At 43.9% G+C, this 11,145-nt stretch overlaps 1 protein-coding gene across 1 annotated transcript; it reads left to right on the forward strand.

The window, feature by feature from the left end:
- Positions 1-1,246: 1,246 nt before the first annotated feature.
- Positions 1,247-10,647, forward strand: ak7b (adenylate kinase 7b). Its single transcript, XM_063183949.1, has 18 exons — positions 1,247-1,363; positions 1,475-1,657; positions 1,740-1,848; positions 2,264-2,358; positions 2,455-2,565; positions 2,709-2,792; positions 3,212-3,300; positions 3,683-3,773; positions 3,909-3,986; positions 4,602-4,751; positions 5,322-5,450; positions 6,135-6,240; positions 6,640-6,768; positions 7,043-7,093; positions 7,321-7,518; positions 8,583-8,803; positions 9,610-9,768; positions 10,474-10,647. Exons 1-18 carry the CDS (start codon positions 1,271-1,273, stop codon positions 10,510-10,512), a joined length of 2,115 nt encoding a protein of 704 aa, XP_063040019.1. The 5' UTR covers positions 1,247-1,270; the 3' UTR covers positions 10,513-10,647.
- Positions 10,648-11,145: the final 498 nt, after the last annotated feature.

Raw genomic sequence — 11,145 nt, forward strand, 5'->3', positions numbered from 1 at the left:
GGTTCAGAAGTAGAAGTAGTTCTATCACAGGCTATGTGTTAAGCAGTTTATTATATTGCGCTATTTCACAAGTTATGGAAGTCATGGACGGATCTAAACCTTTCAGTACAAGCTAGGACTTCTTACAGACAAAGGTTTGCAGTCGGAAAGTTTAGCCTAGGCTACAAAATGGTAAGTCACTGACTGTCATATCATCCTGCGATATCCCATGTGTAGCACCGCCGTGTGCCTGCCGTTTTCTGTTATGGTCATTTTTGTCTACACTCTGGGTCTAAGTGCTGGGATGATCAAGTTGAGTCACTACATATCCATACTTTTGTTGTGCGCTGTTGGATGATTTTGCCATTTCATTTTGCTGTTCTGGCTGCACTGTTGGCTTATATAGTCATGACTGAGTAGCCTAGTTTGAACATAGCTAGCATGAAGTGCATGGCTATGCGCTGCGTCATGCATTGTTGGACTCAAACCTAACATTTCAACATATTTCTGTGACACGTAGGCTATTTGTGTGTGATATGAACGTTGCATTCATGTTCTAAATCTACAGTGCGTGGCTGAACGCTAGTCTGAATTCACTGTGGGCGCACGTGTTGCTGTTGTTGTTTATTATTATTATTGATATCCTGTTTGGACGCAGTCTGGTTACTGCACAAAAATGATGTGCGATCTTCTGGGTCCGTGTAGCTATGAGCTGGTCTTTATTCATGATGCCGACTAGGACAGAAAGAGGCACCAGCAAACGTGGCCTGGGCTTTGCGTGCGTTCAATGTACACCAATGATTGTAATGTAATTCAATTTTCAATTCAAATATAGGCGATTTTATTGTAAATTATTGATTTGACACCCACAAGGAAAATGAATAGGATGGGCCTGCAATTATTATTTAGCCCTACACATTTTTTTGAAATAAAAGTGACCAACTCATGATGAAACGATTATATTATTGAAAAGCAAGGTATGGCAAACAAACGGGATATTCGGTGGGTCGCGACCCCCGGTTGGGAACCCCGAGCACCCACGGGCATAAACAAAAGTCGGCGCCTGTCACAAGCGTCCATAGCAAAGCAGTGAACAACAACATAACAAAAGGATTAACAGTAAAAAAGAAAATGTACTATGACAATATAAAGACATTCATTCATTCATCAAATTTTCCACTTGCAAGCTGCATCCAAAATCAACACCAAAGCAGAGAAGTAGATCCAAGTTCTTTGTCAACACAGCCTCAGTGGATTCACCGGTGTTGCCGTGGCAACTACAATCAACAGTATGGCGGTGCATGAGGAAGCATACAAGATCCAACGCTCTCCGCGAATTTTTATAAACAATGTCGACACATACGCACCAAAAAATATTGGCAAGGTGAGGTCACTCATAATGCTTTGTGCTTGGTTATTTATATTTGGTTTTTACTTCGTGTTAAGTTCGTGTTAACGTGATCCTGCCTGCTTTCGCATGGTCCTCTTCCCATAGTTTTTAGCAGCAAGCTATGTTGATTTGTCTCCCGATGCTGAGGAACATGATGAACAACATGAAGAAGAGCTGTTAGACAGTCCTGGTAGACGGAGAGCCAAACATGCAAAATATGAAATAGTTGGGACCGTTAGAGACAAGCCAGACAAGAAAAGCTCTACTTACATTTTGGAGGAATATCACGTGAGTAGTGCACCACGTCATGGCATCTTTGGCCCATTTCTTACGTTCAGTAGCAATGCAAAATGTACTCTCACTCTTTCAGGAATTAGATCGAAATGAACTCCTGAAACGACTGTTGGAGTGTGACGTGATCATATATGATATCTGTCAACATGCGGATCAGATTGAAGAGGCGTCATGGGCAGCCACGGGTGAGACCATGGTCACCTCTGAAAAATGTTGTTGTAGTTCTATGGCGAAAGGTTGACAGTACAACAGCACCTCACTTGGGTGCTGTTGTGTCAACTAGTCTACTCAGGCTGGAGTCTAGGCCTAATTTTCAGACAGTAGCCTACTTTTCGCTTTTCTAAGATCAGCCTCAGTCTGCTAGCAGTGGTCTGCCTATGGCAAAAGGAACACTAAATTAGTGAATAGTTTAAGTTTTAGTTGTCCATGCAGGGTGGTAGAAAAATCTAAATTAAGTGCCTCTTACCTTTTATAATTATGAACCACTGAAAGCATTTCTGAAGGTGACATCATACAGAAAACGAATTAGTGTTCCTTTAATGGACAGTTTCAGTTGTTGTAAGACAGATGTTATATGGACACAATTAATTTCTTTTACAGCGCTTCATGAACAAATGAACAAGTTCTACAAACCGAAGACGTTCATCCTTGTATCAACACTGATGACGTGGGCCATGAGTAAGCCAGTCGATCCTGTATGTAGCCCTAGAAGACTTTCTCTGCCATATCTTGTTTACCAATAGAAAAATAGCATAACAACAGCCAACTTGAAAGAAGTCTTTCCCAAACAGGAAAATACAGCAATTCCTTTCACGGATATGGACTACAGAAAACGAAAGCCACACCCTAATTTTAAACAGCACATCGCCGCTGAGAAAGTTGTGGTCAAACTGGGAAAAACTGTATGTAAACATGAATAAAAATAATTTGTATATTATTTATAATTTATTAAATGTCTTGCCAATGCTATTGATAGCCATCATGATCCGTGCGCAAAGGAATGGAAAGAATGATGTTCCTGAACCTGCAATTCATTCCCTCCTAGGATAGGGCCCAATTCTGCACATTTGTGGTGGCGTCAGGTCTTCAGTATGGGATGGGAGAGAATGCCTTTCATTACTTCTTCAAAGTGAGTAAACAAGCACAGCACACAAACAACTCTTTTCCTTCCTTGTCTTTTTTAATAGACTGTCTTTAGGCAAAGTGTTTGTGGCTGTTTGTGGGAAGAAGGTCCACTGACTTACCTACGTTGAGTGCAAAGCAAACCCTCCAAAAGGCGGTCTTCGACAGACTGTCAGAGGTGTAAAGAGTAACTACGGCACACGACTAGAAGCTGTTTCATACCGTTGGTAATAAAAGGACATCTCATGACTTGTTAACTCCAAAAACATTGCTCAATTTAACACTTTATACCTAGATAATCTGGGGATAACAAAATGAGACTGCCTAACTTTGATACCCATCATGATGTACTGTAGACTACTACTAGAGGGATGACATTCTTTAGACTGAGACCAGAAAACCTCACCTGTGATTCTCATCCCATAGGCCTCTTGGCTTGGAGAGACGGATAAAATCCCCATCTTCGGAACAGGCAGCAACATCCTGCCAACCATACACATCAATGACCTGGCCAGGTCTGCTTCTTTGCAATTCTATTACCTACATGTACATACTGTTCAGTACCAAGGTGTCAAAAGAAGAAGTTAAAGGAAAGTAAAAAGTCCTACATTTTCCAACGTGGGTGACTTCACTGAGTAACTGCTATATAGTCACTGTACAACCAATGTACCTTTCCTTATGATCAGAATGTATCTGAGCTGGTTTACCCCTTTTTTAAGGACTCACAGGGTATCTACTCTACCTTATCATTAGGTACAGTGGAATAATTGGTGTAATAGCTATGTAATAGCATGTACTAGTGTTGTACTTCTATAATGAATTTAATTTTACATATTACTTTTGACACCTCTGGTCCGTGTACTCGTGTGAGTAATGCTCCATGTGTTGTTCTCTAAGCATCATCCTGAACCTTATCGTGCAAAAGCCAAAGCAGAATTATATAGTCGCTGTAGATGACTCCAAAAACAGCCTGGAAGATATAGTGAAGGTATGTAATGCACTTTTTTATAGAATTACAAGAAAGCACCCAATAAGCATGAAAACATTGATGATCATTAGAAATTTCTGTTCAACTTTGTGGCTGAAATCGCTGAAAAAAAGCCTGTTACTTGATTTATGTCAGACGATATCCCACACGCTAGGACCTGCCAAGACCACAATGGTTCCTGTGGAGGAGGCCTTCTTCGTCAAAGAGCTGACTGTGAGTCTCAGTGCCAAAATGGGCATCACTATGACTTGGCTTATGTTACTTTATCAGTATTTTCAACAGTCTATGGGTCTACTGTTAAAAAGTCAACATGCTACTATGGAACATTATCTGCAGCATTGCAATCGCTGCATCATTGACCATCCATGTAGCCTAGTGCATGACATACTAATATGCTTAGAAACCAGACCCTGAAGTGATACTGTCCCATTTTGGAAATAAGCTTATTCTACACCTCTCCTTGACTTAAATGATTGAGTTTTACCTGTCTCCTTTACTTTCAACCGTTCTCTGAGTATGGAAGTGCAAGTGTTGCCTCAAATCTAGCAGTTAACATTTAGTCCTGTGATGTCTCATAGAACTCAATGGTAACTGCTAGCTTGGAGGTAAAATGTACACTGCCATACTCAGAGAACGGCAGGAAGTACCAGAGAAAGGGAAAACTCAACCATTTATCTCAAGGGGGGTGAAATATGAGCTTAAAAAAAAAAAAAGGGACAGTATCACTTTAAATCGGTTCATCACGCGGTAGCTTTTACCTGAACTTCCAAAAGTATGGTCTCTGATTTGTTGCCTAAACACTCCCCCATGATCTTGTCTATTCCCCAGCAAACAGATATTGACCTGCTGTTGGTCAACCTGCGCTTTGAGGCCCTGTTCGTCAAGGTGAACTTGGGCATGAACTGGCTGTGTGAGCAGGGCCTTGCCGAGAACATCAACCTTGTGGTGGACGAGTACAGACACACACGGGGACTACTGGTCAGTAATTCAGTACAGACACACACTGCGGCTACTGGTCAGTCAGTCACACACACATGGGGGCTATTGGTCAGTCAGTCACACACACACGAGGTCTACTGGTCAGTCAGTCACACACACATGGGGGCTATTGGTCAGTCAGTCACACACACACAAGGTCTACTGGTCAGTCAGTCACACACATATGGGGGCTACGGGTCAGTTATACAGTACAGATGCTCACAATAAATCACAGGGAGGAAGCGTTTTGGTGTGCGGATATCACTTTTTCCTTTTCATATGTCTGACTTGTATCCAGCACTCGAGACAATTATTTTCCTGGATGTGCATGCACGCTGCGCTTCTCACTACCATAACATAGAGAAGTAGGTTGGCTAAATGGGGAAGGTCATATACAGTATCTGTACGGACATATGTTTGTAGGACTGTGAAATAAAGTGTGTTTAAGAGTGCGTGTTTTCTACTGTACGTAAGTGAGATGAAGAACTGTGTGTGTGTGTGTGTGTGTGTGTGTGTGTGTGTGTGTGTGTGTGTGTGTGTGTGTGTGTGTGTGTGTGTTTTCTCATTCAGCCCATCCGTATCTGTGTGCTGGGACCACCTGCGGTGGGCAAGAGCACCATTTCCCAGAAGATCTGCGCTCACTACAAGCTCCCCCATGTGAGGCTCAGGGATGCCATCACGGAGAAACTAGCATACCTGGTCAGTACTGGAAGTCCACACATGAAGACCGAATCATATGTCCTAATCATATGTCCTAATCATTATGTCCGAATCATGTCCTCGTTTGAAAGTAGTCGCAAGCGTCTGCCAAATGCAATATAATGTAATGTAATGTAATGAAGACATGCTTACAGTGGCTACTCATCAGACTTTAGTTATTGGTCTTTGGGTAAATGTTATTTGTTCACGCTAGTCAGTCAACCAAGCAGTGCGTTACTCGACTACGCCGTGGCTATAACTAAGTTAGCAACTTGGTTGCAGTGCAATTTCCCATTGGAAACCTAGTAAGTCGCCTGGGGTCCAGGTTTTTGTTTCTGTGTGTTTGCGTGTGTATTGTGTGTCTGGCCACCTTTTTCTCTGTCTCTGTATGTCTTCTCTTCTGTCTCTTCTCTTCCCTTTTATTTCCTTTTATTTTTTTTTATTTTATATTGTTTTATTCTCTCTCGCTCCCCCTCCCCCCTCTCTCTTTCTCTCTCTCTCTCTCTCTCTCTCTCTCTCTCTCTCTCTCTCTCTCTCTCTCTCTCTCTCTCTCTCTCTCTCTCTCAGTCAGAGGAGGATGAATGTGTATTGTGTGCGTGTGTGTGTTGAGCAGGGGAGCATGATTCGGTCAGGTACACTGTCAAAGGAAGGGGATGAAGGTGTATGTGTGTGTGTGTTGTACAGGAGAGTGTGGTTCAAGCGGGTATGGAGGCAGAGGATTCGGATGAGGTAGACACTGCTGCTCAGGAACTGCTGGATAGTCTCAAGGACAGCATGGACCAAAACGGAGGTATTTCATGCACATTCAAGTGTTTACCCTAACAAAAATTACAGCGGTGGGGGTTAATTGATTTGGCACACACACACGCACACACACACACACACACACACACACACACACACACACACACACACACAGACACACACACACACACACACACACACACACACACACACACACACACACACACACACACACACACACACACACACACACACACACACAGGTGCAAGATGTACTATGTGCTAGTACTGTACTGTATTAGTATTGTGGATCGTTCTTCTGTAACATGTGTTCTTCTCCTCCCCTCCTCTCCACTGCTCTCCTGTCTTCGCCCTTCCTCTCCTCTCCTGTCTTCTCCTCTCCTGTCTTCTCCTCTCCTGTCTTCTCCTCTCCTCTCCTCTACAGGTCGACTAGATGACCAGTATGTCATTCAGATCATCAGGGACAAACTCAAGTCTACCTCGTGCCAGAACCAGGGCTATGTCCTTGATGGGTTCCCAAAGACTTACGATCAGGCAAAGGAGCTCTTTTTTGGTAAGAGAGACAGAGGGGACCCATCTGTAAAGCAATATAAAGATGCAGAAGTATGCCTAGACACTGTGTGTGTGTCTGTGTGTGTGTCTGTGTCTGTGTGCGTGCGCTAAAATAGTGTGGTGATTCCCGTGTATTTGTGTCATGTCCAAATATTTTTTCTGTTATGGGTGTGTACGTATCTCTGTGTAGTGCTCAAACTAGTGCTGTCTGTCTGTGTGTGTGTGTCATATACTGTTCTACAAGTATCTGACTAGTTTCCTGTTTTTGTCCACAGCTGAGGAGGAAGATGACGGTGAATCTAAGTCAATCAAGAAGATCCTTCCAGGTATGTTGATAACTGAGGGCCGAGGTTTTAGTAAATGCTAACAACTCTCAGAAACAGCCAAGAAAGCCTCAACCCCACAACCGGAACTCCAATGAGAGCTTCGATGTTAGCATCGTAGCACCCGGATAACTGGTGGATAATGGAGTGGATTAGACTCTGCCTGTTTGAGATGCATCCTTCCTCTGTCTCCTGAGCTGTGCTGTCTCCTGTGCTGTGCCGTGCTGTAGACGTGGTGTTCTCTCTGGAGGCGCCGGACGTCTTCCTGAAGGAGCGCGTGCTGAACCTGCCGGAGAGCGAGGTGGAGGGCAGCAACTACTCCCAGGAGCGCTTCCCCCGCCGCCTCAGCAACTTCCGCGACAACAACATGGAGGACGACGCCGTGCTCAATTACTTTGACGAGTTGGACATGCAGCCCGAGCACATCGGTATTTTTCTTTTTCATGATTTTTGTGTTTAAAGGGACACTGTGCAGGAAATGGTCAAAAAAGGTACTGCAACTATGCTGCTTATTGAAGTTGGGCTGCCTATTGCCAAATGTTATCTTTACATGAAGGTTTACCAAGTATTAAACAAATATTTTCTAGTATAGTCCAAGTACAGTCATTTTTGCAGCTAAAAATGGCTATTTTTGGCAATTCAAAATGGCGGACCATGGAGAAGATCCCCCTTTTCATGTATGAAAAGTGCAATTTTTCCAGTCATAATGAATACTTACAATTTGATGCTGGTGGTAAGTATTCATGAAAAAGGTAACATTATTGAATGGGCTGCATGAATTTTGGAAATAAACAACTAAAAATCTCACACAGTGTCCCTTTAAGTATTAGCAATTTTTCTTTCCTTGTTTAACTCCATGATCAGCTGGAGCATATCGGTACACTATTTAATTGAAATTTTATTTTGTGTGTTTTATGTTTGTATTTGTGGTTATTGTTTGTTTGTTCGACTTTTTTGTTGCATCTGTGTTTTTGGTATCGTGTTGATAGTTTCCAAAAAGATTCAGGGTTTTAGGCCTGAAATGAAAGACCTTGTTGTTGGGTTTTCAGTGTTTTTTTTTTAAATACAGTTGCTAAAAAGGCAATATTTAACATGGTGTGAGAATGGAAATATAGAGTCTTGGTGTTCAGGGCCCCCTTGGTTCTTGGGCCCCTGGGCCTGGGCCAGGTAGGCTCATAAAATAAACCATCCTTGCTGGCCCAACCCCCTCCAGGGGATAAAGTAGGGTTACACTTTATTCTAATGGTTCACAGCGGATCTACCACATAAGGTACAGTGTAATAACCATTGTAACAATATTAAATACCATGTAATACCAGTGTAACACCATGTACCAATTTTGTACTTACATTTAGGGTTAGGGTTGGTAGGGTTATTACACTGTCCCTAATGTGGTAGATCCACTGTAATAGCGAACCATTAAAATAAAGTGTTACCTTAAGTAGTAATAACTCTGAATTTGCCTTGCCTTGTGATGTGTTTTGCACGGCAGACATCAGCAGCAGCGATGACATCGAGTACCTGCTGGCCATGGAGAAGGTGGTGCGCAAGGTGGGCAAGCCCCAGAACTACGGACCCACCTCCGAGGAGGTGCAGGAGGCCGAGAGGAGGAGCATGGAGGCCCGGCTCCAGAAGGAGGCCCAGGAGACGGCCGAGAAGGAGAGACTGGAGGCGGAGGAGGCCGCGCAGAGGGAGGCTCGCTGGGAGGAATGGGTAAGCAGCGGAGGAGGTGGGGAGGAGTGGGTGATCAGCGGAGGAGGAGGTGGGGAGTAGTGGGTGAGCACTGAGCAACACGGAGGAGAGAGGAGAGGAGTGGGGAGGCAGCGTGGAGGAGAGAGGAGGAGAGGATCAGGCAGGGGAGGATGATCAGAGGGAGGCTCGCTGGGAGGAGTGGGCAAGCAGCGGAGTGGGTGGGCACTGAGCAGCACAGAGGAGAGAGGAAAGAAAGGGAGGAGTTGTGAGGCAGCGTGGAGGAGAGAGGAGATGCAGAGGAGAGGATCAGGTGGAGGAGGATGATCAGAGGAAGGCTCGCTGGGAGGAGTAGGTAAGCAACAGAGGAAAGAGGAGGTGGGAGAAGAGGAGGAGGCCTGCAGTGGGTAAGCATCGTGAAGGGGAGAGGAGGTGGAGGGGAGCGGAGCAGATGTGGGGGAATGAGTAAACAATATCATATTGGGGGAGGGAGGAGTGGAGTAGAGAAGAGGTGGGAGGTGGGGTAAGCAGCACGAAGGAGAGAGGAGAGGTGGGTAGGGAATAGTGGGGGCGCAGCATGGAGAAGAGAGGAGATGGGAGGAGATGAGGTGGGAGGAGTGTGTAGGTTGTATAGAGGAGGAGGGAGAGATATTAGAGGCAGAGGGAGGTGGAGAGAGGAGGTGGGAGGAGTTACCCATTTTTACCATTATCATCATGCAGTACTATTTTCATTGTTGATTTACCGTATGTGGTTTTCCCATATAGTGTTTGTGTGTGTTTACATGTGTGTTCATGCGTGCGTGTGTGTGTGTGTTTACGTGTGTGCACAGAGTCGTCGCCTGGAGGAGGTGAAGCGTGAGGAGAATGAGCAGCTGGAGCTGAAGTCGGTGCCCATGCGGAGCTACCTGGCACAGCAGGTGATGCCCACCCTCACTCAGGGCCTCATCCAGTGCTGCAGCCACCGCCCTGACGACCCCATAGACTTCCTGGTAAACATATTCTTATTATACTACCCTGACGACCACATACGTAGACTTCCTGGTAAACACATTCTTATAGTATACAGATATATAGTGAAAGTGAAAGGCCAACTGGGAAACTCCAACTCCCCTTGTCATTGTGACACAGCACACAAGTCCACACTGCACACAACGAAATTGCATTTATGCAAGGGGGCAGCCCCCAATGGCGCCCCAAGGGAGCAGTGTGGCAGGACGGTACCATGCTCAGGATGCCTCATTCATGGAGGAGGATGGGGAAGAGAGCACTGGTTATTTACTCCCCCCACCATCCCTTTCTGTGAACCCTGTAATTATTATATAGAGTGAAAATGTACACTTCAAAACTGCCCTACAGAGGCAAATGACTGAAACACACACCCGGACAACCCAATAGGCGTCCTGGTAATGCAAACACCTTTACCTTACTTTTACCTGTGGCTAGCATAACAGAGTTACATATCCAAATTAAATACATTTCATATTTCCATGTTTTTCTCTGCGCAGTCCCCTCACCTCGGCAATACAACCAGTTGGAGTTGAGCTCCTTTCGCCACAGCGTTTATTGTAGTAAAATAGAGTGAAAGTTTGATACATTCATTGAAGGATTGTATATACCGATAGCCTTATTTACATTTGTAAAAACCACTTGCTATCAGAGGTTTGAGAGTTCACCCTTGTCGTTTTTTTTTTCAGGCGGAGTATCTTTTCAAAAACAATCCCATCATCCAATAAAAAAGCCTCCACAGAATTCCCCATCTTACCTTGCTTTACATTTTATGCAAGTGAATATGTCTATTTCAATCATGTTGAAGAATGATTTGTCATGATTCACAACTGAAATAAACTGAATTCTTCTTGAAAAGCTCAGTAGTTGTGTCCCTGAGGATTTGCTTTTGCCAGATTGAATCTTCATCTGAACTAGATTAACTAATTAATCTCCTCTCTTATGCAAAACCTTTGCCCTTACCAACCCTTAGGTGAAAAACCTTACCGGTGATGCACTTTAAAAACAAAAAACAAAATAATAATAACTAGAAATGTTCTCAGAGAGTGAGGACCTCTGCCAAGGAAGCAGGTTGATAGAACATTTGACTGTGTTACACCCTAATTTTGTTCAAGTCTTTCTGCCTTGTTTTTGTGGAGTTAAAAACTGGAATGTCAAAATTCTCGCAATGGTGAAGAATCTTGTAAAAAATCCTGGATCCAGATTGTGACCCAAATAATAACCTCCTTGGCAGAGGCAATTATAACAAAATAACTAGTTAATATTCTGACTGAAACACATATCAAATCTTAGACCTTTGTGGGTAAAAATGTTTATGGGAACCCCAACATTTTGAAATATCATCATGGGGTTCTGTGCCA

This window comes from Engraulis encrasicolus, chromosome 19, assembly GCF_034702125.1.
Source record: "Engraulis encrasicolus isolate BLACKSEA-1 chromosome 19, IST_EnEncr_1.0, whole genome shotgun sequence".
NCBI classification, from domain to species: Eukaryota; Metazoa; Chordata; class Actinopteri; order Clupeiformes; family Engraulidae; genus Engraulis; species Engraulis encrasicolus.

Bases quoted from the DNA above. Each gene is read 5' to 3' on its own strand.
- ak7b (XM_063183949.1), top strand. From the start codon at position 1,271: ATGGCGGTGCATGAGGAAGCATACAAGATCCAACGCTCTCCGCGAATT. The intron at 3,301-3,682 runs GTCTGCTTCTTT...TTGTTCTCTAAG, and splicing joins CACATCAATGACCTGGCCAG to CATCATCCTGAACCTTATCG. The intron at 3,774-3,908 runs GTATGTAATGCA...GATTTATGTCAG, and splicing joins GCCTGGAAGATATAGTGAAG to ACGATATCCCACACGCTAGG.